This window comes from Musa acuminata, chromosome BXJ2-3 (assembly GCF_036884655.1).
Source record: "Musa acuminata AAA Group cultivar baxijiao chromosome BXJ2-3, Cavendish_Baxijiao_AAA, whole genome shotgun sequence".
In the NCBI taxonomy this organism is placed as follows: domain Eukaryota; kingdom Viridiplantae; phylum Streptophyta; class Magnoliopsida; order Zingiberales; family Musaceae; genus Musa; species Musa acuminata.
Genome location: NC_088340.1, coordinates 41,395,001 through 41,421,019, shown reverse-complemented (window position 1 = coordinate 41,421,019; position 26,019 = coordinate 41,395,001). Strand labels below are relative to the sequence as shown.

The window sequence follows — 26,019 nt, the reverse complement described above, 5'->3', positions numbered from 1 at the left end:
CAAATATTAAGATTGGAACCCATTTGTCAAATTTAACTGAAATGGAGTAATAAGTCAAAGAATAAGATCAGATTTTGATCATCCATCATCAAAGCTAAAATAGTAGGGTGTTCGATTTGATTTGATTAAGATAGGATATATCTGAATCAAAATAGGTATGGACTTATGTAATTGAATCGAAACTAACCTAAGTTACTCCAATAGTGTAAGACCAGCTGATTGGATGATATATTATTTGAACTGAGTCAGGTTGCAGTGTCCACTAAGCTGCCATTTGTCATTGCTCTTATCTTACTTTAGGTTCAACATTTTCCATGTCCTTGAGCTTTAAGGACTAGCAATCAGTCACATCTGTAGGCTTTTGACATCCACTTTTGGAATTCAGCATCTCTGCCAACCTCTTGTTCCAATGGAATAGAAAAAGGTACTGCTGATCAAGCTTCTTTTTTGCCTTTTGCTTCTTGTGTTGCTTGTCAGTACAGTATCAGTACTGTAGATTGATAGATCTCCCCACCCCCCCTTCCAAAGATAGAGATATCTACTGTTTTCTGGTCTGTTCAGTTTACATATATCCTTCTGATGAGGCCATTTAGCTGCATGGAATTCCAGTGATGCAATATGGATGCAAACTTGGTTTTCTGAGTTGCAGCAACAATTCCATGTTTATGTTATGATCTGGTGCAGTTCAGAAAAGCATATTGTATCTTATATTTTCTTATGTTGAAATGGATTGTTGGAGACAAGAAAAAGCTGCTTGGTCCAAACACAATCAATGGCAGCTGCTAGTGGGGAGTCATGGATAGTTGCCACTGCTTTCATAAAATAAAATATAAGATGTTGAGATGGCCACACCCTTCCTGATTCATGGAACCTCAAACACTGCAATCCATGGTGCCTCAGTCAAAATATAGGTTCATAAATGATGAAGCTTGATCAATCATCACAAAGCATCTCATGAGACTTGTACATTTAAGATTTAAGTGCAGACCAAAAGTTGGTTTGTACTTGAGAACCCTTTGTTGTATGCTTACTTCCTTTTGCTAATGACATGAAGAAAACCTCCTCATCTTAGATTGGTAAGTTGGAAAGGAAAAGAAACAGTAGTTCAAAACTTCTTATTCTGCATTTTGCATATCCAAAATCCTGAGATCTCTTATCATCAGTTGCAGGCAGAGCGTTGATAAAGGTGGCAGTACTCTTTCATGCTTCTCATAAGCTCTGCACATCCAATATCATGGCCTGAGAGTTATGTCGGATACAAACATGATTAACTATAAATCTTGCTGCAGTTGTAATCCGACAAAGATATATAGCAAAATATTGTAATAGTGATCGAATGTGATGATAATTAATGTCATAGAAATGCATTTGGTAGTGTCAGGCTTTCATCCACATGAAATGCATGGCATTACTGCAGGCCTTGAATGAAGACTTTGTGGAAAGGTTTAGCTGTCTGTCACCAAATTCAATGCAGAGAAACACATCCATTTCTTCAAAACATCGATTCATTCAAACAATTCAACTGCATCAAACACTCAATTTTATTACCCAGTTTTTCTGATCATGTCAGGTTCCAAGCTATTCTATTCAAGTGTGGCATTTACAACATCAAGAAAGAAGAGGATTAGCTCCTCATCATCCTCTGAGCCATAGCTTGCAGCTCCCCAAACTCATGGTGAGGTGTCCTCTTCCTGCAGAACTCTTGGGCGGAGACATCCTCCCTGCAGCCCATCTGTTGCATGAGAAGCACTCCATCGGCGCCGTACTCCGAATCAGACTGCAGAAAGACACTGAAGTTCTCTTGACACTGTTGATCCTCCAAAACTCTCGACAGTGCCGCTCTGTAAGCCAACTGTGCCTTCACCTGCATCACCTGCGCTTGCAGTACCGCTACCTATCAATGCCGGGAGAAGGATCAGTAAGTAGGGTTCTTCGCAACCACGCGTCCGAGCTGTAGCGGAATACAAGGAACAGAAAGATCACCTGCTGCTGGAGAGCAAAGATGTGGCCGACACAGCCGTACACAGGGTCCTTGATCCGCGCTTGAGCCTCGTAGGCGATCGTGGCGACAGCCTCGCACCGATCGTGGACCGGAACCTGCGCCAAGAGCTTGGACACGTTGCTGGCGCCAAAGACCCTGTGGATGGCAGCGAACTGGGCCGGTGACTGGTCGGAGCCGAAGTAGGGCGCGAAGATGCAGTCCGACGTGCACTTCCTGCGCAGGAACTTGCAGGCGCCGCATGGCGAACCAGCCCCGGTCGCCATCGATGGAAGATCGATCGATTGCTGGGGTTTCAGTGACCTGAAGAGGCAGCAGGTGGTCTTTATAGGAGCTTTGGGGCGAGAGACATGGAAGGTAAGGGTGTAGGGTTTTGAGGGAGCAGTGCATTCAAGGCATGGGTGCTTCCATGGTATTTTATGGTGGAGTGATGAAGTGAGGCTCCATAAACTATGCATTTTGCGCCGAACGCCGCACTTTGAGACTCTCCATCGTGGCTGCTGTTGCTTTCTTCCAGGTTTGCCCTACTCCTCCTCCTACCTGCTTCGACCAGTTACTCACCAGCTAGTCGCCAAATCCTGCTTTGTTTACACCATTCTTTTCTTTAGATTAATGGGGAGAGTTGCAGCAGGCGCTTTCCACACAGGGATTTGGAAGAACTCGAAGGTTTTCTCCATCATTCACTGCACTCTATCTTCTTCAGTCTCGCATTAGATGGCATTAAAGAGGTGGTGACTTCATATATGTTCATCCTTTCCTGTTGGCATCAGAAAAGAGTGTGTGGGCTGATCATCAAATTTTTATTTTTTATACATATATTGATTCTAGAGATTCAGAAAAGATCCTTTTAAAATCTAAGAAAAATAAACCTCTCAAAAGTTCTGAAATATCAACAATCATATACAAAATTTGATGAAAAAATATTACTCAATTCCATAAATATTATTTTCACAAAATAATCAAGACAGGAAGAATTGAGCATTCAGGGAAGGCAACAATGTAGGAATTAAAATATTTTCTTCAGGTAACCCTTTGCTATTGACAACACTTAAAAAATATTTACATTTTTATTATTTATATATAATTTTGTTTTTCACAACCCTTAACGTCGTGTCGTTCGTTGTTTCATTCACTATCGACACTCGTGAAAAGGAAAAGAAAAAAAGATGAGGAATGTATTTATGTCTATTTATATAAAGATATTTTGGAAATATTAATTTTTTAAAATCGAATTGTAAATAGCAAAGGGGGCTACAAATAAAAATCTCCATATGGAATGATTTAAGATGGCAGAAAATAGATTATCAAACAAATAACATAAGAGTGACAAATTAATATAAAGTAGATAATTTTGATCTCAAAAGAACTTTTTAGTTATGTAGCTAATCAGTAATATTCATATGCAAAGCAAAAACTTATTATTATGTTTTGATCTGAATTTGCTGGAAAATATTTTTTTATTAGTAATTTATAAGGTACATTTATCGTATATATATTACTAATTTATAAGGTTTATACATATATTATATGTATATAAATATAAATTATATATATATATATATTAATTTTCATATGCAATATCTATTTTTGCAACATGCAAATAAAGATTCGTGAAGGACTAAATTGTAAATGAAGCGAATGCACGGTAGAGATTACCTCATCGCGTGGGTTCACGAAATGGACGGTCAGGATCGGCGGAGACAAACTCGAACCGGGGAATGGATTCCTTGCTTCGAGCTTAAAATATGATGGAACGGCTCGATAGGGTTCTTCCGGTCCGAGATCACCCCGTCCCCTTTCGCTTCGTCGCCCCGCAAGGGTACTCTCTGATCCCGGATTCTGCTCCCCCTTTCTCTTGGTTTTGACTTGATTTCTTTGGATCTGACGAGTGTGAAGATCGGATTTGTATCTTTGTCGTTTTAGCTTCTCTTAGATAGAGATTGATCTGAGGGTTGTTCGAGACCAAGAAGTCATGGAGGGTCTGACGGATCACGTAGGATGAAGGATCGATAGGTAGATGCAAAGAGAGCGGGTTTGTAGTTGAAGAAGGATAGGAGTTCCGAAGAAAGTTTCCTGCTCGATTACGGGGCCTGGGAATTGTCAGGTTTTGGAATAAGAAGCGGCATATGCTTCTGCTGCCGCGTAGACCAATCGAAGACAGTTTAGTTGTCTTTGCTTTTGGGAACAGTGGCTTTGAATTGATTAAGTGGATCGCTGATGTTCCCGAAAATTTCTGGCAAGGTCCAGATCCTAAAATGTTTGATGCGAATTTTGTAGCATGCAAAAACATGAATTCTAGGTTGATAGATCACTGTCTTCGCTAGCAAGTTTAGGATTGGTCCGTCTGTTACAGTATTGTTGTCCATTAGCTATTTTCCGTGAGGAGGGAAAAATAGATCTTAGCTAATAATAAAAAGTAAAAAATCGGGTTAGTTCAGTTTGAAGAATCTTTATGTCCATGTACTCTGAAGAAAGCTAATTCATGTATGCTTTACTGTATGAACACAATGGCCATGTTACATTACATTCATCATGGTAACCAAATTAAATAAATCAAAGAAACGTCAAGAAAAAAATAGAGACCAAAGCATATCTCATAGTCAAGGAAAGGGAACCAAATCAAATAAATCATCGTAATGTTAGAGGGCTTTGTCATACAATAATGGCATGTGCCTAAGTGTTGGAGGAGTTACGGTGATTTATTGATTTGGTTCCCTTACTTTGACCATGAGATTTCGTATCTTAAGTTTAAGATGTCACATGTTTTGGTTATATTGGTTAAGTCTATTTTCTGTTTTGAGAGTTGATTAATAAGTTGATAGAAAATAATGACTTAGACCTAAGTGCTAGAGGAGTTACAGTTATTTGACTTGGTTTCCTTTCTTTGACCATGAAATAAGCCATTGTATCAAATTTTTTCTTGTGGTATGATGCATTTGAACATTCAGATATTTGTTGAGTCATTGGAACTTGAGGTTTTCAGCACTTTTCTGGGATCTAATTCTTTGCCAGTATTGGCTATCAGATGGTCCAGACCCGATGAGGGGCATGTGAGGCCCCATGGATGAAACTAATTTGAATTCGAATCTTAAGTTTAAGATGTCACATGTTTTGGTTATATTGGTTCAGTCTATTTTCTATTTTGAGAGTTGATAAAGAAGTTGACATACGGTAGTGACATAGACCTAAGTGCTAGAGAAGTTATGGTGATTTATTTGACTTGGTTCCCTTTCTTTGACCATGAAATAAGCTTTGGCATGTAATTTTTTCTTGTGATATGATGCATTTGAACATTCTGATATTTGTTATGAGTCATTGGAACTTGAGGTTTTCAGCACTATTCTGGGATCTAATTCTTCGCCAGTATTGGCTATCAGATGGTCCAGACCTGATGAGGGGCATCTGAGGCCCAATGGATGAAACTAATTTGAATTTGAATCTTAAGTTTTAAGATGTCACATGTTTTGGTTATATTGGTTCAGTCTATTTTCTGTTTTGAGAGTTGATAAATAATTTGACAGACAGTAGTGACATAGACCTAAGTGCTAGAGGAGTTATGGTGATTTATTTGACTTGGTTCGCTTTCTTTGGCCATGAAATAAGCATTGGCATGTAATTTTTTCTTGTTATTTGATGCATTTGAATAATCTGATATTTGTTATGAGTCATTGGAACTCAAGGTTTTCAGCACTTTTCTGGGATCTAATTCTTCACCAGTATTGGCTATCAGATGGTCCAGACCTGATGAGGGGCATATGAGGCCCCATGGATGAAACTAATTTAAATTTGTATCTTAAGTTTAAGATGTCACATGTTTTGGTTATATTGGTTTAGTCTATTTTCTGTTTTGACAGTTGATTAATAAGTTGATATACAATAATGATGTAGTCCTAAGTTCTAGAGGAGTTACAGTTATTTGACTTGGTTCCCTTTCTTTGACCATGAAATAAGCCATGGCATCTAATTTTTTCTTGTGGTATGATGCATTTGAACATTCAGATATTTGTTGAGTCATTGGACCTCGAGGTTTTCAGCACTTTTCTGGGATCTAATTCTTTGCCAGTATTGGCTATCAGATGGTCCAGACCTGATGAGGGGCATATGAGGCCCCATGAATGAAACTAATTTGAATTCGAATCTTAAGTTTAAGATGTGACATGTTTTTGTTATATTGGTTCAGTCTATTTTCTGTTGAGAGTTGATAAATAAGTTCACATATAGTAGTGACATGGGCCTAAGTGCTAGAGGAGTTATGGTGATTTATTTGACTTGGTTCCCTTTCTTTGACTATGAAATAAGCTTTGGCATGTAATTTTTTCTTGTGATATGATGCATTTTAACATTCTGATATTTGTTATGAGTCATTGGAACTCGAGGGTTTTCAGCACTTTTCCGGGATCTAATTCTTTGCCAGTATTGGCTATCAGATGGTCCAGACCTGATGAGGGGCATATGAGGCCCCTTGGATGAAACTAATTTGAATTGGTATCCTAAGTTTAAGATGTCACATGTTTTGGTTATATTGGTTCAGTCTATTTTCTGTTTTAGAGTTGATAAATAAGTTGACATACAGTAGTGGCATAAACCTAAGTGCTAGAGGAGTTATGGTGATTTATTTGACTTGGTTCCCTTTCTTTGACCATGAAATAAGCTTTGGCATGTAATTTTTTCTTGTGATGTGATGCATTTGAACATTCAGATATTTGTTATGAATCATTGGAACTCGAGGTGTTCAGCACTATTCTGGGATCTAATTCTTCGCCAGTATTGGCTATCAGATGGTCCAGACCTGATGAGGGGCATATGGGGCCCCATGGATGAAACTAATTTGAATTCAAATCTTAAGTTTAAGATGTCACATGGTTTGGTTATATTGGTTCAGTATATTTTCTGTTTTGAGAGTTGATAAATAAGTTGACATACAGTAGTGACAAAGACCTAAGTGCTAGAGAAGTTATGGTGATTTATTTGACTTGGTTCCCTTTCTTTGACCATGAAATAAGCTTCGCCATGTAATTTTTTCTTGTGATATGATGCATTTGAACATTCTGATATTTGTTATGAGTCATTGGAACTCGAGATTTTCAGCACTTTTCTGGGATCTAATTCTTTGCCAGTATTGGCTATCAGATGGTCCAGACCTGATGAGGGGCATATGAGGCCCCATGGATGAAACTAATTTGAATTTGTATCTTAAGTTTAAGATGTGACATGTTTTGGTTATATTGGTTCAGTCTATTTTCTGTTTTGAGAGTTGATAAATAAGTTGACATACAGTAGTGACAAAGACCTAAGTGCTAGAGGAGTTATGGTGATTTATTTGACTTGGTTCCCTTTCTTTGACCATGAAATAAGCTTTGGCATGTAAATTTTTCTTGTGATATGATGCATTTGAACATTCAGATATTTGTTACGAGTCATTGGAACTCGAGGTTTTCAGCACTATTCTGGGATCTAATTCTTTGCCAGTATTGGCTATCAGATGGTCCAGACCTAATGAGGGGCATATGAGGCCCCATGGATGAAACTACTTTGAATTTGTATCTTAAGTTTAAGATGTCACATGTTTTGGTTATATTGGTTGTCTATTTTCTGTTTGGAGAGTTGATAAACAAAATAATCCTTTGCAGAAGTCACTAAGTCAACTTATTCATGGGGAGTCAATATGTGCCAGGACAACCCAATGCTATCCTTACTTGTAAATCCAGACCCTAACTTTTTCTTTGATAAGAGAATTTGATATTGGAACTGAGTTGGAATGATAGACATGTGGTCTTAGTTGGAGTTTTATTTGGGGAGGAAATTATTTATTGCCTGTCCATTTCTTTCCTTTAACCAATATCCAAAATCTTGTTAGGAAAGACAGTGCAGCTTGAATAACTGGGAGTGCTGGTCAGCTGGTAGTACATGTTTCATTTCCTCTTGTTTGTTTTTCTCTTCTTTTGTAAAATGTTGCATGAGTCCTAAGAATTTTAGTTGATGTTTAAGAAAGGAAGGGGCACAAGCACAAAGATCAGTACATTTCAATTGGTATTGTGAATTAAAACGTATTTTTTTGGGCTGCAGGCATTCCACCCGTATTGTCTCCCTCAAATTTTTTCTTTTGTTTCTTCTCTAATAGTTAGAGATGGCCTTCTGCTCTTCGAGGCTGAAATTTGTCTGATTGAATCTAATTTTGGTTGAAGTTTACACTTAAATTTCTAACTAACTTTACTCGATCTCTAGGTCTGTTTTTTAGACTCATTACATGTATATCAGAGAGGGAAAACTACTGGTATAAGCTTACTTCTAATGAGAATGAACTATGGGTTTTGACCTATCAATCTTATTTATCCTCTGTTTCATGGATATGGTTATGATTTGTAGAAGTAAATATTAATTCTTTCCAGAAAGTATAGTGTGATTCTTTTTTGAAAGATGAAAATCCAATTGCACTTGGTACTTTAATTGACCGAGTTAAAGTAGTAGTAGGATCTTGTATGAACTAAAATGCTGTGCTCATGTTCTTGTTTTTAATTGAGTTACAACAAATGTACCATAAATAGTGATTTTAGTGCTTGTTTCATGGAATTTGGGATATTATCAGTATAATTAGATTCTCGGTAAATTTAAGAGATTTTAACATTATATTTCTACTGTTTTCATAGATGTCGCAAACAAAAGAAGTGAGGTAAGCAGCTTTCAAAATCACTGGTGCAGTTGATGGTACCTTCTGTATCAACCTTTTTCCCCTTCCAACAATGAATAGCTTTCTTCAGGTATACTTCTCGATCAGTGACACCTCCCCCAAGTAGACGTAGCAAATCAATAACTCCATCTCGATCAAGGTCGAGGAGTCGCTCCAGGTACATGGAATTTTGGTATTTTATGAGTTGGTTCTCTTGAGGGCAGGCCTTGGTACAATGGTAATGTTGCTCCTTTATGATCCGGAAGACCAAGGTTTGAGTCACAAAAATAGCTTCTTTTAAATATTTAAAGGTAAGGCTGTGTGCATTGACCCTCCCTAGACCCCATATTGGCGAGAGCCTCGTGCACTTGGTGTGCTTTTTTATGAGTTACTTCTCTTGCTGCTGACCTTACCTGTTGTTTACGAAAGAGTAAGGTGGTTTTTTGTTATTTTTTTGTGCTAATGACATGCATTTTGCATAACTGTGTGTATGTAACAGGAGCCAAGATTTTGATTCAAGTAATCCTGGAAACAACTTGTATGTAACAGGCTTATCCACACGAGTAAGCAGCAGTGACCTTGAGAAATATTTTAGCAAAGAAGGAAAGGTATGACTTCAATGAAGTTTAATACTTTTCGTTGTCGAATGTGAGTTGCTGATACATATATATTGTCATACTAAAGATTTTAGTAGTGAATATTAGCATGCACACTTTTGGAAAATTTTCTTTAGCATTCATTCATTAGATGTTATGTTGCAACTTTTGTATGCTAAAACTTGCTTAACAGTTTTGTCAAGGTCAGATGGATGTGATCGCCAGAAGGTTTCTGACTTATAAATTAAGGTCCAACACGTAGTATGTAGATGTATGCAAAGTTTTCAATCTTGCGTATCAGACCCATGCCAGTCCATGGCTGAGCTGGTAGAAGTTCGGTCCATGCTATCATACTGACATTTGTTGCTTAATTATTTGTTGGAAATTATTGGTACATACTTTTTATGGAAATAAGTGTAATTTAGAAATTTTACAAGTATGAATGGAAGTCCAGGTATATTGTTTAATTTTAACTTTTGACATTTCTATTTCACTAAATGAAACTTTGCATGTTGTAAAGGTTTCGGAATGCCATGTGATTGTGGACCCTCGCACAAGGGAATCTCGTGGTTTTGGTTTTGTAACAATGGAGACTGTGGAAGGTGCCGAGCGCTGTGTTAAGTACCTAAACCGTTCTGTACTTGAAGGCCGTTTAATCACAGTGCAGAAGGTAGCATAACTTTGTTTCTTAGATAGTGTTATGTAACATTGCCTATTTTTTTACGTAACAGCACGTTGCTTCTTTTCATCTCGAGATGTGTTGCCTGATAACTTTTGGCATCAGGTTTGGTGTTGTGTAGCTTCATCGAAATATCCATATGTGCTCTTAACAGTCTGACCTCCCCATCCCAACCTGAGCACTACATCGACATATCGAAGTCACGAAAATTCGACTTTATTATAGAGGATTGCATGCCGTGTATTCCTTTTTTACGCTGATTATTAACATCTTCTGGTATGCCCAATAAAATTATGTCCTGCTGTAATATTTAATTGGTTTTGGTTGCATTTTTGATTTTGGGTTTGCACTGATACATCAATAATAAAACAATTATAAGAAAGGTGCTTTGACTTTTCTCAAGAGACTGAATAACCACATTCTTTTATCATAGCTTGCAAGTGTACCAGAATTACATGGTTCTGTACCAAATTTACAAAATGGAGATATTAACAATGAAATGCAACTTCACTGCCTGCTGTTCTCACTAATTTACTAAATGCTGTGCAATATCAGTTATAAGTGTCATATTCCGTATGGTACAGTTCATATTTACCTGTTCACTCTGTTCTTTTTGTTGTTTCAATGGCAGGCAAAAAGGAAGCGTGGAAGGACACCAACTCCTGGAAGGTATCGTGGTGCCAGAGAAAGAAGAGGTACATATTTTGTTCATCTGTATCTGATGTCCTTGTGCTCTTCTCAAAAAATGATTCATGCATGTACTGCTTTTTTGTTATATATTGCTCGTTTCTGAATGTACCTATTTATACGTGCACTGTAAGTAATTGAATAATTCTTTATGTTGCTGATATTGTAGTTATTTCGTTGTTCTTAAACTATGCTGGCCTCTTTAGAGCCAAAAGTTTTGCCATTACTCAAACTATTAGGATGATCAATTGCTTTTGCTGTCATACTTTCTCATAAGGTTAGTATTGATAATTGATTGAATCTCATTTTTAAATTTAGTTAGTGAACTGATGAATATAGACTTTTCCCAGAACCAACAATTACCATGCAGATGCAATTTCTATCTCTGTTATTTATAATATTCAAATGTGAAAAGTTTTGGAGCAATCTAATCTTTAAGATACAATAGATTTGAAAAACCTGGAAAAATCATTCTTCTAATCTTTAGATGTGACAGGGAGTGGCCTTTGTATGTGACATTTCATCTCTTGTTTATTTAAAATAACCTCTATTGTTTCAGTTTGTCTGGTCACCCTTTTGGACACCTTTTGTCATTTAGGATGCTTTGCAGATTGCTAGATTTGATGTTCATAACATCGAAACTTTGCTGAATTAAATCCTCAGCTAAAACTCACTTTGATACACTTTTTCGTTATGGAAGAAATTGAGAATTATTAGGAATGAACGGTCTGAACATAGATGGCAGCAGCAAAAGTTGTTGGTGCTGTATGTGCATTTTAATTAAGTGCATGGTAATTTGAAGGACTAATTGCAGCAATGGTCCTTTATGTACCATTGTGCTGGTTTCATGCAACAAAATCCACTGTCAGATTGCGTTGTATCAGTTTACTTGTCTGATTGTTCTAATATCATGGTGATCTTTTTTTTCTTTTCTTCATTTGGCAGGTCGTGATCGTAGGCGCTCTCGAAGCTATTCACCATACTGGTCACGTCGTAGGGATCGCTCGCGATCGCGCACTCGTTCTCGCTCGCGCTCAAGGGGTCGGCGAGACCGATCCTACTCACCATATGCAAGGGAATCTCATAGGAGGCGCAGGGAACGATCCTCGTCGCGGACAAGCGACCGCAAATCCAACTAAGAACTACTGTGTGAGCCCACCCCCGCCATCTCCTACATTTAAATCAGATGTAGTTTCTCAAACTGTTATAAAGTTAAAAACATCCTTTCTTCTTATTATTGGACAGGAAGACAAGAATTTAGATTGGTTTGCTTCATCCGCAATGTCTTCCAGACACAATGCCATAATGCTTTCTGTATTCATGGGAACCCCTGTGAACTAAGTTCCAACTATCCATTATTCACTTTTACCCCATACTAGTTTGGACCGTCATATTTCACAATCTCAGGTGCAAGGTTTAAGAAAGTTGTACATTGTTTTGCCGTTTACAGACTTTGTTAAGGCTATCCTAAAATCTAATAGCACGTTATCGTGAGATGTATCTTTAACTTCGTTGTTGCAGGTTTATTTTTTGTACCAAATCTATCAGATGATCCATCAAACACTCTCTCGAATGTTGACAATTCGTGACATCATGATGTTTGATGCATATCAAAGCAGCGTGAGAAGATTCTACTCAATCGATAAATAGATATTTTAATATGGGTTATCTATTTTCGTTGGAACAGCAAGAGCGATAAATCTACCTTCATTGGATGTGAGGTGAGAGATGATATACTAAAATAATAAATGAGATACTAAAATAAAACCTTAAACAAGCATCTCACTATCTTGAAGAGGACTTATCATGAGAAATGGCACCCACGAGGTGGAAAACGAACACCATGAATATAAACGTACGCTCGTTTCATGTCAGAAGTGGGATCTAATAGGGAAAATAATAATATAGTGTTTATATCTTACTTAAATATTACAAGTGCGGTCCATAAAAAGAAAAATATATAATGTCAGAAGTGGGATTTGAACCCACGCTCTCTGACGAGAACCAGAACTTGAGTCTGGCGCCTTAGACCACTCGGCCATCCTGACGTAGTTATCTTTGATAGCGAATAATAAATATAAATCTTCAGTTCAGGTAAATCGAAAAATATATAATGTCAGAAGTGAGATTTGAACCCACGCTCTCTAACGAGAACCAGAACTTGAGTCTGGCGCCTTAGACCACTCGGCCATCCTGACATTGCTGTTTTTGGTAGCGAATAGTAAATATAAATACGTTATAGTCATACTATAAATCTTCAGTTCAGGTAAATCGCAGCTGTCGATGGCGCGGCCGACTCCGCTGGCTGCGGACACCACTCGCCGTCCCTTCCGTCTTTCGAGTTTCGAGAAAGAAAAATAATAGGAACAAAATAATATTTATGTTCATTAGTAGGGGATAATTTAGTGATATTAATTTTTTTTAAAATAAGATCATAAATAATAAAAAATTGCAATCAGTAATCTTTAAAATAATAGAAAAAAAAAGAATGATCCGACGCACAAGGCTTACAAAAGTAATGCGTCTTCACTACCCGTTTATTTATCTTAATATTATTTATTTTACTAATAAAAATATATATAAAAAAAATAAAAGATAAAAGATAATTTTAATATTTCAGTTTGTAATGATGGACGATGTTAATGGTGATAGACAATAGCATAAGTGAAGGCTGTGGGTGGTTGTTGTAAATAAATAGAGCGACGATGAGAGGTGAAAACTGTTCTGCTTCTATTTTGATACTAACGTAATTGTCAGAGCGACGAAAGGGTCGCTCGACATTTACGCCGACACAACTACCAAGCGACAAAATGACTGCTCGACATCTGCGTCGATGCCAACACAATTGCTTAAAGATAAAAGGGTCATTCGATATTTGCATCGATAACTAATTACGTTGATACTAATATCGAGTAAATGTAAAACGATTCTCATCTCTCGTAGTCGCTCTCCTCATTCATAATAGTCACCCATGATCTCAACGACGTCGCTATTCGTCATCATTGACATCATCAATCACTAGTAACTAGAATGTTAAATTTTTTTTTTATTTTTATTGATAAAATCAATGACATTAAATTAAATAGATCTAGATATTATATATATATATATATATCAATATATTTTTTAAAAAAATATACAAAGTAAAATACTAAAAAAAGTTAACTATAAAAAAAATATAATTAGCCCACGCCGAAGCGGCAGCAGCCGGAGGACGACGATAAAATCCTCGAGTCATTTCACTCCACTTCGCTCCAAACCAATAAAAGCGTCTCTTCAACGACTCCACTGCCGTGCCACGAGTCCGCACAGGAGACGCAACATGGAGTGGATTCCAGCGCCGTATTCCCGTGTCTCGCCTCCTTGAACTTTGCATGCAGAGCTCTCTATTTATGACCCCCTTACGTCGCCGCGGCTTCTCGGGCGCAACCGAGTCCTGGAGGCCATGGCCGGAACAAAAGGCTTGGCCGCTGCACTTTTGCTGCTGCTCTGCCTTCAGCTCTTTGCTGCGGGGAGACCGATTCGCCCTGCGACTAGTGGTGGCGGCAATGGCTCAGGGTTTGGCCGTGGGTCGAGATACGGGTCTGGATATGGTGGTGGCGAGGGAACTGGTGGAGGCTATGGAAGAGGACGTGGTGGTGGTGGATCAGGGATCCGGCTCCCGCTATGGTTCTGGGAATGGTAGTGGCGCAAGGGGATGGGTGTGGCTTATGGAGGTGGTGGCGGAGGATCGGGTTACGTGTTATAGCCATCGCCGTCACTTCCGCTCTCTCTTTTGCTTCTTGTTTCTTTGGTTCGCATTATAACCATCGTTTGCGGATTTGTTCTTCGGGTCGGATCCGAAATCTCGGACCCTAATCCTGTTAGAATTAGCAGAGGGTGGGTTTAAATTAAATTAGAGATTAAAGGCTTTAAACAAAGAGATAAATAAATGAAATGCATTGTAACAACAAAGAGAGAGTGTGAAATTAGTCCTTAGTTTTTATCTTTATCATTTTTGGTCTCATTGTTTAGTTTATTTTAGGACTAATTACGTATTATCCCCTTCGGTTAAATACCTTTACCATTTCGGTCCCTACACCTTAAGAAGTTATATTAATATATCTATAATTACAAAAGTAAAACATCTACATCCATTTATCCTAACATCGTCAGTTTTATTAACGAAAACATAAAAATAAAATATAAAAATATATTTTTAATGTTTTAATTGTTGGTGACGGACAATGATACCGTTGGGAGCCATGGGTGATTATTGTGGATGAGAAGAATGACGATGAGAGTTGAGGGCTACTTTGCATCTGCATTAATGTCAACGTAATTGTTAAGCGAAACGACGCCACTCTCCATCTGTGTCGACGTAGTTACTAAGCAACACCACTCTATATTTATATCGTCGTTGATGCAATTGCCGAGCAACACCACTCTGTATTGGAGTCGACATTGATACAAATACTAAACGATTCTCACCTCTCGTCGTCACTTTCCTCATCCGTAATAATCACTCGCGACCCCCAACAATGTCATTGTCTGCCACCACCAACTAGAATATAAAAATTATTTTTTTCTTTACTTTTATTTTTTCGTTAGTAAAATTGACATGTTAAGATGAATAGCTATGACAATATAATTTTTTAGCTATTTCACATTTGTAATCATAAGGATGACGATATAATTTTTTTTAAAATATAAGGATCATGATACTAGAAGTAACTAACTAAAAAGGAGTAATTTTTAATTAACTCTTATTTTTATAAATATTTGCAAAAAAAAAATATAAACAGTAACAATAACAAAAACTTGTAATATCAGAATTATATGGTAAAGCAATTGCTAGTCTTTTATATAATTTTCAATTAAAACCAGCTGTAATGCCACTTAAAGACTAATAAAGTATTCCTCAATGGATGATAAGCCATTACTTCTGAAAGGGAGGATGGTGATCACAAAACTTCTGGATATACAGGCATGTCATAGACGCTGTTAATCCAAGATAGAGCAGCTGTCTTCAGCTATCAAGAACAGTTCAAAAAAGATAATTTAATTACATTTCACGGTTTGGTGTTACTGACCACTGTCAGCTCGACATCATTACCAACCTTCTTTGTTCGCATACAAATGCATATGGAAATTATTTCATTTTTGCACTGAATGAATTCAAAATATTAGTTTCGACACTCGAAAGATCCTACATTGAATGAACTGCTGGGAGATTCAAAATGCTGTGCAGAAGCCTCTTCTGGTAATCCAGAATGTGAAAACATAATGTTTGTCTGCATCCAAAGATGAGGTATCAGCACATGAAGCTAAGACACCTTTCAGAATAAAATTGTCGATATAGGTTGACTGATATCAACTACATTTAAAGAGCAAAACCGACACTTTTCGCAAGTACCTGTATATTATCATATCAAGTTGTAAAAAATTTGATGTAAGCAGGACAAACTTTTCTTATCTTGGATTTGAAACCCGAGAATCTGGCATTCCTTTTTTGACCCTACCTCTCTATTAAAGATGCATCAACAGCTGCAATATGAGCCAATGTGGTGCTCTTCCTTTTTTGACAGATGGGAGGCTTCCAAGTCTATAATGAAGTTCTAATATGTTGAGAAGTTGTGATCTCGGAACCAAATATGACTGATGAAGTTGACCGAGTCATGTATCATTGTCATAAAGCCTTTTCCAGTTAACCAACGAGGGGAACCCATTCACCTGCAAGACAATGACAGTAACTTTGTGTCAGTCTGCACACAGCTAAATTAATGGAAGTTCCATATTACAGTATTACTTCATTGGACTTTGCATTAATCACGAGTCATCATTGTGCCAGAAGTTCACCCCAGCTTGCAGCCTTTGAGAAAAGTTAATTAACATGGTTGTTTAATTCTAGTTATTTACCTCAAATTGACACCATTAAAGATTGGCAAACATGAAGAAACCCCAGATGAGGTGGTAGTGGCCTCTTAGTTGAGTAGAAATCAATTCACTTGACATTCACAGTCTGTGTGCTATATAAAAGAGAATCTCATTCCATGGTCCCCTAACTGGGTGATAGTTATGTGTTAGTACAATCACAAACTCATTTTTTTACATATTAATACTGAACTTTCAAAAACTTGGTTACAAAGGAAAAAATTCTGGACACCAGCAATAAGCTTGGAAAGAACAAAAAATATCTTAAATCTAAGTCAACCATATACAAAAACAGCATCATGAAAATTTTTGATACTTTATTCTGGATATTTAGTTCAAACTTCAAATCATCATCTCCAAATTATCAATGAAGGCAAAATTGTCCAGAGTAGGTTATTATATTCATGTCAGCTGTCACACTGTCAAACCAAAATTACTCATGCTTCCAGCTGTTTGATTAAAAAAAGAATATTCTTTTCTGGAATCTTCTAGAAAGATTCTTTCCACTTTTGATTCTTCTAGAAGACCCTCAAAAGGAAACAACATGATTATCTCAGAAGTGATTGTGAAGCCAGACGATGGGTTGGGAATCAACAAATAATGTACCTAGTTTGTGGCCATCAAAGACTAACATGCACACATAATGATCATACTATTATAATAATGTATATGAATATAATGAATAGAGAAGTGTCATAAGTTCTTACCATGCATCCGCTGGACAAAGCGCCCAAATTCTTTGAAATTGTGGGCGTACATGAGAACTGGGTTAAGCCTGAGGTATGTAAATGTTGATAAATGTCGTCCATCTGGATCACTCAATGGCTTAGCATTATCCAAGATCTTATTGTAATCATCTCTATCATAGCAAGGAAGAGCATTTTCACTAGCCATCGGTACAGAAACATCCCATGCAGCATTTAACACCTGATAATAAGGCTGCATCTAATCAGCGGAAGTGTGCATGCACAAAACAACTTTACCAATGGTTGTGTCATTACTGTCTACTAACAATAGTGGAAAAATAGATATACTAGTTGAAAGATGATAATCTTTTACTTAATGTAACTTAGCCAGTGTTCTCCACATTGAAGAACGATTTTAGCACAAAAGATTGACTACGCAAAGTATAGAAATTTAGAATGCAAGTTGCTGTTTGGCAAATTTTATGTTTAAAAATCCAAATGGCTGGTAAAATACCAATAGATCAGGACTGGTTCAATATGATAATCACAAATTCTAACTCCACCCTATAGACACCAATAACCCTAACTGATATATGAACTTGAACAAATCAGGTGCCTCAAGAACCTTACACAAAAATGGACTTTTCTAGAGATGGAATAAAACAATGCATCAAAGTTGGACCATGAGTAAGTAGCATACTGCAATGAATACATATTCCATTTCAATGTCCGATGAGATACTTTCAGCATGAGAGCCCGACAGCATAAAATAGCATCAGACTGGCTCAAATTTCCTAAGGGGAAACTTGAAAGAACTTGACAAGAGTTCAATAAACAATAAACACTATGAACAAGTCAGGAAATCCTGGATAAAGAATTGAAGCAGAAGTCAGATACAAGCTATTCTACAACGGAGGCCACACATCTCTTGGTTCAAACAAATGTATATTTGCAAATGGCAAAGAAATCTGAGAAGGTGACGTATTTCTAGGACCAATTGTGTAAGTCAGTAAAACAAGGCAGTGTCAACAGGCATTACTTAGAAAAATGGATATCTGCCAAGAACATGAAAAAGTCAAACAACCTTTAAAATGTCATATGTGCCAAATCAAACCTTTGAGAATAACATTCCTTTACAGTGTCATACCTGCCAGACCAAACCCTCAGGATCTGCCATTGCTTCTGGGAAGTCCACATGTTGATCCAACGTGCGCAACTCAACACATGTAAAGTTCAATGTTGCCCCATGCTTCTTTAACATTGATGCAATTGGAGCATAGCCATCACGATTGCATGGGTTATAAAATCCAGCTGTTAACTCAGCAGCATGGCTGGCAGTTTTATACCACCAATGGACACCTGATATCTGCTTCAGAAATAAAAGAAAATACAACTAACACATAAAGAATAAGCTTATTCCTCCACAGTGTATATCAGCAATAAAAAAGAAAGATGTAACTCCAACTTTTCCGAAGCTGGAAACAGACTTTTTTCTTGTTCTGAAGAGAATCATATTTGAGTAAATATGCAATAAACTCATAGCAACAAATGAATATAAGACACATGCAATGCTTGAAAATAATTATGTTGAATTATTTTAAAAAACTTACTGAAACTTACTGAAAATAGCAAAAACCTTTGTACCTTAGCTTTAAAAAAGAGTAACAGAAAATCCTCCAAATTGGTTAAATAGATAAGAAATGTTGAATGCAAGATAAATCTATTTTCGACTACTAAGTTTAACAAAAGCAGCCATCTGAGATATGAATTAAGCATTACAAGACAGACATTTTATTTCGAAATAAATTGATTATTCACAACAAAATAAAAATATTCAACTATGACATAAATGAATTAATAACTAACTCGAACCTTTACTGCAATGCATGAGCCTTCAAAGGCCAATTTGGCCAGAGATACTACGAGGTCTCCATGTTCAACTAACACTTTTGAGTACCAACCAAGAAAGAATCTGCCATATGAGTTGTCATAATCACCTCCATCACGAAAAAATCCAGTTTCATGAGGCTGGGAGTTATATGAGCCTGAATTTTGTGGCACTTTTCCTAACAAAGGGTGGCCCCTAGCTTTTGCTGCCTCTTCCAAACTTTGAAGTAAATAAGCATCATAACACTGGAAAGAGAACTTATTAGCTTCCATCTTTTCTTACAAAAATGTGATCAATAATAATTAGGGAATTTTATAAATATTTTATGAAAAACCATCTTGCTGACATGAAAATCAAATACACCAAGCAGTGGAAATCCAAAGATGACATCAACTATAACTTTTCAAATCATACACAACTCCAAGAAAAGGAAGGAGAAGACACGAATTGAGCCACCTGGAATTCGCCAATTCCTGGATATTTCCAACCATGCTTTGCTGGATAAGATGGGTAGCGCAGCTCCCCGCAAGGCCCTAATCCAATCTGAATCTCAGATATAGTGCCATCTTCAAAAAATTCATCGAACTCTACCCGGAAGCTTCTCATGTAGTCAAAATAAACCTGAAAAAGACTATTAAAGAATATACAAAAATTGACTAAATAACCATTTAGATATTTCAATAAATTTTTTTGACATGTTGGTTTACAAATGAAAAAGGGAACAGAAAGCAGTACATATTTTGCTAGCAACTACCTGTTTTCTCAACTAAATTTCTATAGCAAGTGACACAAAGATAACCGAGATAAAATAACCAGGCAAGTTTCAAGTAAAGCAAATAAAAAAGAAACATGAGGGCAAAAGAAGATAGCTTTTCAACAACAATAAGCTTCGCTTCCACATATTCCATCTCAGAAAAGGAATCACATTTAACTATCAATACATACTCAGAATAATTATATGTACAAACCAACATGTAATTTCATAAAACATATCAAATATAAGTAAAAGTAGAAATATGATCAAAATTGTGTAGAGAAGAAAAAATGTCATAGAAAATTTTATCCTCATAACAACTACCACATTGGGGATTTGATTGCCGACTAACCTAATTTCTCTTTTTCAATGGACAAACATTATTTTCTAATCCTTATCTTCTAGTAGAAATTACAGAGGTTGCTATTCGGCAGGTTTAGCTGATGGCCTATTATGATGAATTGAACATCACGAAAAATGGACAGCAAATAAATATCTAAACTGCTTATCCAGGTCTAAGATGTATAAATTCCATAATCCAATTATAGACCATAAGATCCAGCCTGACACAATCCAAGGATAACATCCATGATCAGGATCTTGCAGTGCAGATCTTAAAGATGCAGCAATAACCTCCAAATGGTCTGTCATTTGGTCCATATGTACGATCCACATTGTAGAACATAAATCCTTCCAACAATGACTCCGAAGTACACAGGTACTGAAAATGTTGTTTTGCAATAACATTGGAACAAGACAGGATCTAAATGCTACATGGAAATGATCTGTTAACTAAATTGAGGGAAAGGTGAAGTACCTCGACTGCTGTTCGGCCTCTTAATACTCTTTTCCTGTCTATTCCCCAAGAAAGGCATTCTGTGTTGCGTCTCCCTGCTCTGTCTGTGAAATAAATGTCTGGGTTGCTGTTGCCAATTTCTATAACCCAATGAGGCAAAGGAATCCATACATCATCACCAACATTACCTCCACATTCATGAAATGACATCACAACCTTAACAATATAATTCAAGAGAAGTCAAGTCAGATCAAATGTAATCTTTACAAAAATAAAAAGTCATTGAATAAAGTTAAACACACAATTCAATCATGATAAGGCCTACCGCAATGTTCAATTATGGAGAAAGAACATACCAATACAGAATTACCTACACCTCTAGCTACAAATAGAAAAAAGCCCAAAAAGCCAACCCTTCCAATGCATTTCCTTACATAGCAAACACCACTCTTATTTGGTTTACCAACACTGTTATCAAACTGACAATCAAAGCAAGGTTGTGATTCAACCCAGAGATTCAATTTCTACACTTTCAGCAGTTCAGATTTGATCGCAAAAAGTCGATCTAAAAAGTCTAAAAGCACTATGAGACATCATGAAAATTCAAGAAAACCAAATCAATTTAGAAACAACATAATTATGCCTCAATAATCAGGTTTTTGGTAGAGAATAAGATATTGTATATGACTATTTATGATAGTCTTCGATTCATTGTTGCCAGTGAAATAAAAAGACAATAATGCCCTTGTTTAAAAAATATATATAATCTTTTTTAAATTGGTATAAGAGTCATTAACTGTAAATCTTGGTACTAGCCTTAAAGCAGAAAATTTAATGAAGTAAATCATTTTATTTAGGATCAATCAGTATGTTCTCTCGACACAACTGAACTGCCTAGATCCTCAATTTCTTAAATTCTAGCACCTTAAATCCCTAATTACATCATCATGAGTTGACATACCTTGTTTTTCACCATAATGAGAAGCCATGAAGGGGGCAGTGAAAATGAAATTAAATATGATAAAAAGCATGCAGAGAAGGATATGTGATAGTGACAGGCCACAAAGTTAAATCAAAGGGCAAAAAGTGGGTCTAAATTAGAAGTCTTAAGAAAAACCATGATGCTATTGATGAAGAAAAACTTACAGCCTTAAAGCACAAAATTTAATGAAGTAAATCATTTTATTCAGGATCAATTAGTTTGTTTTCTTGACACAACTGAACTGCCTATATCCTCAATTTCTTAAATTCTAGCACCCTAAATCCCCAATTGTGCCATCATGAGTTGACATACCTAATTTTTCACCATAATGAGAAGCGATGAAGAAGGCAGTGAAATGAAATTAAATATGATAAAAAGCCTCACAGCGAAGGATATGTGATAGTGACAGGCCATGAAGTTAAATCAAAGGGTAAAAAGTTGGTCTGAATCAGAATTCTTAAAAAACAGGATGATGCTGTTGACGAAGAAAAACTTACAGTTGAGAGAAACAACTATGGTAATAGCTTATGCTTTGAATGATCCTAGGCCTTGAAGTGAAGTTGAAAGAAGTGTCTTAACTACAGTGAGAATTTGCATTGGTAGGTATTCTGGTTGCCATATCTGTTTTTATATGAAAAGATTATAGAGCAAATGGGCCCAAAGATGTCCAACATTTTTGTCCAATTAATGCGAACTGCGTGTTCCACTGGGATTGCCCACTCCCATTTGAAACCAGTGATAAGTAATAAGCAAGAATATCAACATGATAATCTTATTTACAACTTTCAGTTTAGTATCATAAGGCATCGGTGGCAATGCTCATCAATAACAAACCATACCTAATTAGCAATGTTGTCTCAGATGAAATCAAAACATTTCCTTGAGCCTTGAGCAGGCAATGGAACACACACATACATGAGAAATCCATAACACTGATGGAAGAGAAGAGGTTGGCAGGTAAACTTCACCTGAAGCTTAAGCTTCAGTTGCCGCACGATCTGAAAGAGATGCCTATAGCCATCCCAGTTATACACTCGAGGAGCAGAATCTTCAACGATTCCCCACCAGCAATCGACCATGACACCATCAACCTTGATGGATTTTAATGCCCTTAGCTGCTCGATCAAGATCTCAGGATTGGCCAGCTTGCCGTGATCATTAATGACATCAAGCTATCATCACTCCTCGACACAAAATAGCAAAATTAAGCACAAAACTTAAGCAGACATTTCAAGTAACCTACAGGTATTACTAAGAACACATCGACCAACAGGATCAAAGGCAACAATGAGAATTTTCTGGGCCAAAACAACTAAAAATCTGGAACAGACGGAACGACTCACAGGTAGCATTACGTAGACCGGGATGTACGGCGTGCCGGCGAAACAACGCTCCTCCATTTTCCGGGCAACAACGATCGCCTTAAAGCGAAAAAGGAAACCGTAATTCTAGGGCATCGATCTCCTTCAAGAGGAAGAATTCGAGAAAATCGGCGAAGGAATCGAGAAAGGCACCTGCATCTCGTCGTCATCGGAGTTCAAGAAAAGAGGGGAATCTCCAGAGATCTCGCCTTCGGATCGTTTGTCTCCAGCAATGGCGATGGCGGTGCGGCAACGGCGGGTGTAGGAGAGAGGGGGAGGAGCGAAGGCGCCACCTCCGAAACGTCCAGAGGGGCGGTCCAGGAAGCGGAGGGCGCCGGCGGGGGAGAGCCTCGGAGGAGCGGCGGGCAGCGGCCTCCCGGCCGGGAGAATTGCACCGGAGTAGAAGCCCATGGAGATGCGATTACATACCAAGACGACACCTCTCGGAATGAATGATATAGAGAAGCAAACGAAAAACGGAAGCGTTAGCCTGTTAGCGTGAGTAATAATGAAAGCCAGGCCGTTTGACATCCCATAGATTTACTCAACCATTCTCCCCAAGAAATATTTAACGGGGCCCGCAAATCTGTCTCCAACCAGGACGCAGGCAGGTGCGTGGGTAGAAGACAATTCCATCAACGGGCGTACGCCGACTAGCCTTATAGTTCCGATTGCAGCCGTCCGATTAGAGATCTTCAACTTGCAGTCGTCCGATTCAAGGACTTTTAGAAAAGCCAGAACCAAAGATGGTTTGCTAGTTCAGAGATTTAATCTCATCCTTCCACCAAAAAATGATATATATATATATATATATGTATGTATGTATATATATACATGTATGTATATATATATATATGTATGTATATATATATATATGTATGTATATATATATATATATATGTATATATATGAATCTATGTATATATGTATATACATATACATATACATATACATATACATATACATATATATATATATATATATGTATATATATACATATACGTATATACATGTATATATGTTTGTGTAAACAACTTTATGCCGCGGCTTCGGCCGACGCGGTTCGGTTCGGGTCTGGATGGCGGGGATCTTGCTCAAGGTCTCTCAGGGTCACTGATGTGGGCGGCCGCGCGGATCGGATCACGTCGGGGCTCGTCGGGACGTCTCGTAGGGAAGGATCCCTCTCCTCGACGAGGTCGGCCGAGGCGTCATCTGGGGCAGCTGACGTCAACCCGAATCTTATCGTCATTATTACCCTCATCATATTCCCCCTCCCCCCGAAGGAAGCTATGCGTCGGTTGCTATAAAAGGGGGGTCCGAGGCATGACTTCAGTTTTGAGAAACTATCCCCCAAGCGTTTGCCGGTCCGTTGCCAGGGGTGTGGGAATCGTGGAGTTTAGCAACTAAGAAGGGTTGGATGTACAACGGTGACCCCGGGTAGTGTGCAGTCGAGGAGCACAGCTCAGTCGAGATGGCCGAGCAGAGGCTGTGGTCTCAAGGAGCATGGAGCCGAGGAGCACGACTCAGGCGGGCAGGCCGTGCAGAGGTCGTGGTCTCGGGGAGCATGGAGCCGAGGAGCACGACTTAGGCGGGCAGGCCGCACAGAGGTCGTGGTCTCGGGCAGCATGGAGCCGAGGAGCACGACTCAGGCGGGCATGCCACGTGGAGGTAGTGGTCTCGGGCATCATGGAGCCGAGGAGCACGACTCAGGCGGGCTGGCTGCGCAGAGGTAGTGGTCTCGGGCAGCATGGAGCCGAGGAACACGACTCAGGCGGGCAGGCCGCGCAGAGGTTGTGGTCTCGGGCAACACGTAGCCGAGGAGCACAGTGCAGGCGGGCTGTGGCCGAGGGATATGGCTCAGGCGGGCAGGCCGCGTAGGCGTGGTGTCGGGCAACATGCGGCTGAGGAGCACAGCGCAGGCGGGCTGCGACCGAGGCGTATAGCTCAGGCAGGTAGGCCGCGCAAGCGTGGTCTCGGGCAACATGCCGCCGAGGAGCACGGCGCAGGCGGGCTGGCCGTGCAGGCGTGGTCTCGGGCAACATGCCGCCGAGGAACACGACGCAGGCGGGCTGGCCGCGCAGGCGTGGTTTTGGGCGACATGTAGCCGAGGAGCATGGCACAGGTGGGCTGCGGCCGAGGGGTATGACTCAGGCGGGCAGACCGCGCAGAGGCGGACTCGGGTAGACTGCGACCGAGGGACACGGCTCAGGCGGGCAAGCCGCGCTGAGGTGGACTCGGGTAGTCTACGACCGAGCCGTGTAGATACAAAAAGGGGATTAGGCCGGAGCTAACCGCGAGCCAGGAGGCGATCAAGTAGATACTGAGCCTTCGCTTGTAAGAGATTGAGGCATGGCCTAGATTCCTTTTACGAGGATTACATCGGATAGCCACCGCAGGTGCTTGACTTTTTCTATGGAGCCTATTGCCAAAAGTCGCTCCTTCTTCTCACGGCCACCCAGGCCTCCGCTGCGATGTACTGGTTAGCCCGTTGAAGCATATCTGATACTGTGGTGGGGGGTCGCTCCACGAGGGACCAACAGAATCTGGAAGGTCGCAGGGCTATCATAAACGCCTGCACTAACAAAGAGGGATGAGCGTCTAGCAACCCCCGGATTTGCGTTGTAAAGCGATTCAAAAAATGGGAGAGGGGCTCGTCCTCCCTTTGGTTGAGTCCGAGGAGCAGTGCAACGGACGGCTTTGGTCGGGCGTAGGCCAAGAAATTAAGTTCGAAGTCTTCGACGAGCTGATCAAAGGAGGTGATAGTCCCGGTCTTCAAGTCGTTGTACCATGTGCGGGCCGGCCCCCTCAGTGGAGCCGTCGTAAGCGTCTAGGGAGGGGAGTCGGAAGTTCGGGGAGACTGTATGATCCTGTATCTCGGGTGTGAACGGAGACCCTTGGTGTGCGTCCTCCCCAAGCTCTCCCTTTGACCTGCGAACCTCCTTCTCCACTTCGTCGAGCCGCTGACTAACAAAGCGTAGCTGGGCTCGTTGGGAGTTCGTTGAATCTGAAGA

General features: G+C 39.0%; 3 protein-coding genes and 2 non-coding genes across 7 annotated transcripts; 1 reads left to right on the top strand and 4 right to left on the bottom strand.

The window, feature by feature from the left end:
• Nucleotides 1-1,508: 1,508 nt before the first annotated feature.
• LOC103978667 (LOB domain-containing protein 16) lies at nucleotides 1,509-2,382 on the bottom strand. Of its 2 annotated transcripts, none has more exons than XM_009394541.3 (2): nucleotides 1,984-2,382; nucleotides 1,509-1,894 (listed from the first exon to the last, which is right to left on the bottom strand). In XM_009394541.3, exons 1-2 carry the CDS (start codon nucleotides 2,263-2,265, stop codon nucleotides 1,625-1,627), a joined length of 552 nt encoding a protein of 183 aa, XP_009392816.2. In that variant the 5' UTR covers nucleotides 2,266-2,382; the 3' UTR covers nucleotides 1,509-1,624. The 2 variants fall into 2 exon arrangements, with proteins under 2 accessions (XP_009392816.2, XP_009392817.3); XM_009394542.3 differs by having other exon boundaries at nucleotides 1,509-1,873; nucleotides 1,984-2,375.
• A 1,322-nt stretch (nucleotides 2,383-3,704) lies between these two features.
• Nucleotides 3,705-12,135, top strand: LOC135608334 (serine/arginine-rich splicing factor SR45a-like). Its single transcript, XM_065101079.1, has 8 exons — nucleotides 3,705-3,818; nucleotides 8,647-8,669; nucleotides 8,758-8,844; nucleotides 9,166-9,274; nucleotides 9,783-9,932; nucleotides 10,573-10,636; nucleotides 11,574-11,777; nucleotides 11,874-12,135. Exons 2-7 carry the CDS (start codon nucleotides 8,647-8,649, stop codon nucleotides 11,765-11,767), a joined length of 627 nt encoding a protein of 208 aa, XP_064957151.1. The 5' UTR covers nucleotides 3,705-3,818; the 3' UTR covers nucleotides 11,768-11,777; nucleotides 11,874-12,135.
• A 457-nt stretch (nucleotides 12,136-12,592) lies between these two features.
• TRNAL-CAA (transfer RNA leucine (anticodon CAA)) lies at nucleotides 12,593-12,676 on the bottom strand. Its single transcript has one exon. It is a non-coding gene; the product is annotated as a tRNA-Leu (tRNA).
• A 66-nt stretch (nucleotides 12,677-12,742) lies between these two features.
• Nucleotides 12,743-12,826, bottom strand: TRNAL-CAA (transfer RNA leucine (anticodon CAA)). The gene has a single exon. It is a non-coding gene; the product is annotated as a tRNA-Leu (tRNA).
• A 2,785-nt stretch (nucleotides 12,827-15,611) lies between these two features.
• On the bottom strand, nucleotides 15,612-23,484 carry LOC103978669 (beta-amylase 2, chloroplastic). Of its 2 annotated transcripts, none has more exons than XM_009394545.3 (10): nucleotides 23,162-23,484; nucleotides 22,991-23,068; nucleotides 22,616-22,819; nucleotides 20,687-20,881; nucleotides 19,572-19,736; nucleotides 19,100-19,360; nucleotides 18,375-18,593; nucleotides 17,249-17,468; nucleotides 16,024-16,340; nucleotides 15,612-15,901 (listed from the first exon to the last, which is right to left on the bottom strand). In XM_009394545.3, the coding sequence occupies exons 1-9, from the start codon at nucleotides 23,417-23,419 to the stop codon at nucleotides 16,315-16,317; spliced, it is 1,626 nt and encodes a 541-aa protein (XP_009392820.2). In that variant the 5' UTR covers nucleotides 23,420-23,484; the 3' UTR covers nucleotides 15,612-15,901; nucleotides 16,024-16,314. The 2 variants fall into 2 exon arrangements, with proteins under 2 accessions (XP_009392820.2, XP_009392821.2); XM_009394546.3 differs by having other exon boundaries at nucleotides 16,130-16,340.
• Nucleotides 23,485-26,019: the final 2,535 nt, after the last annotated feature.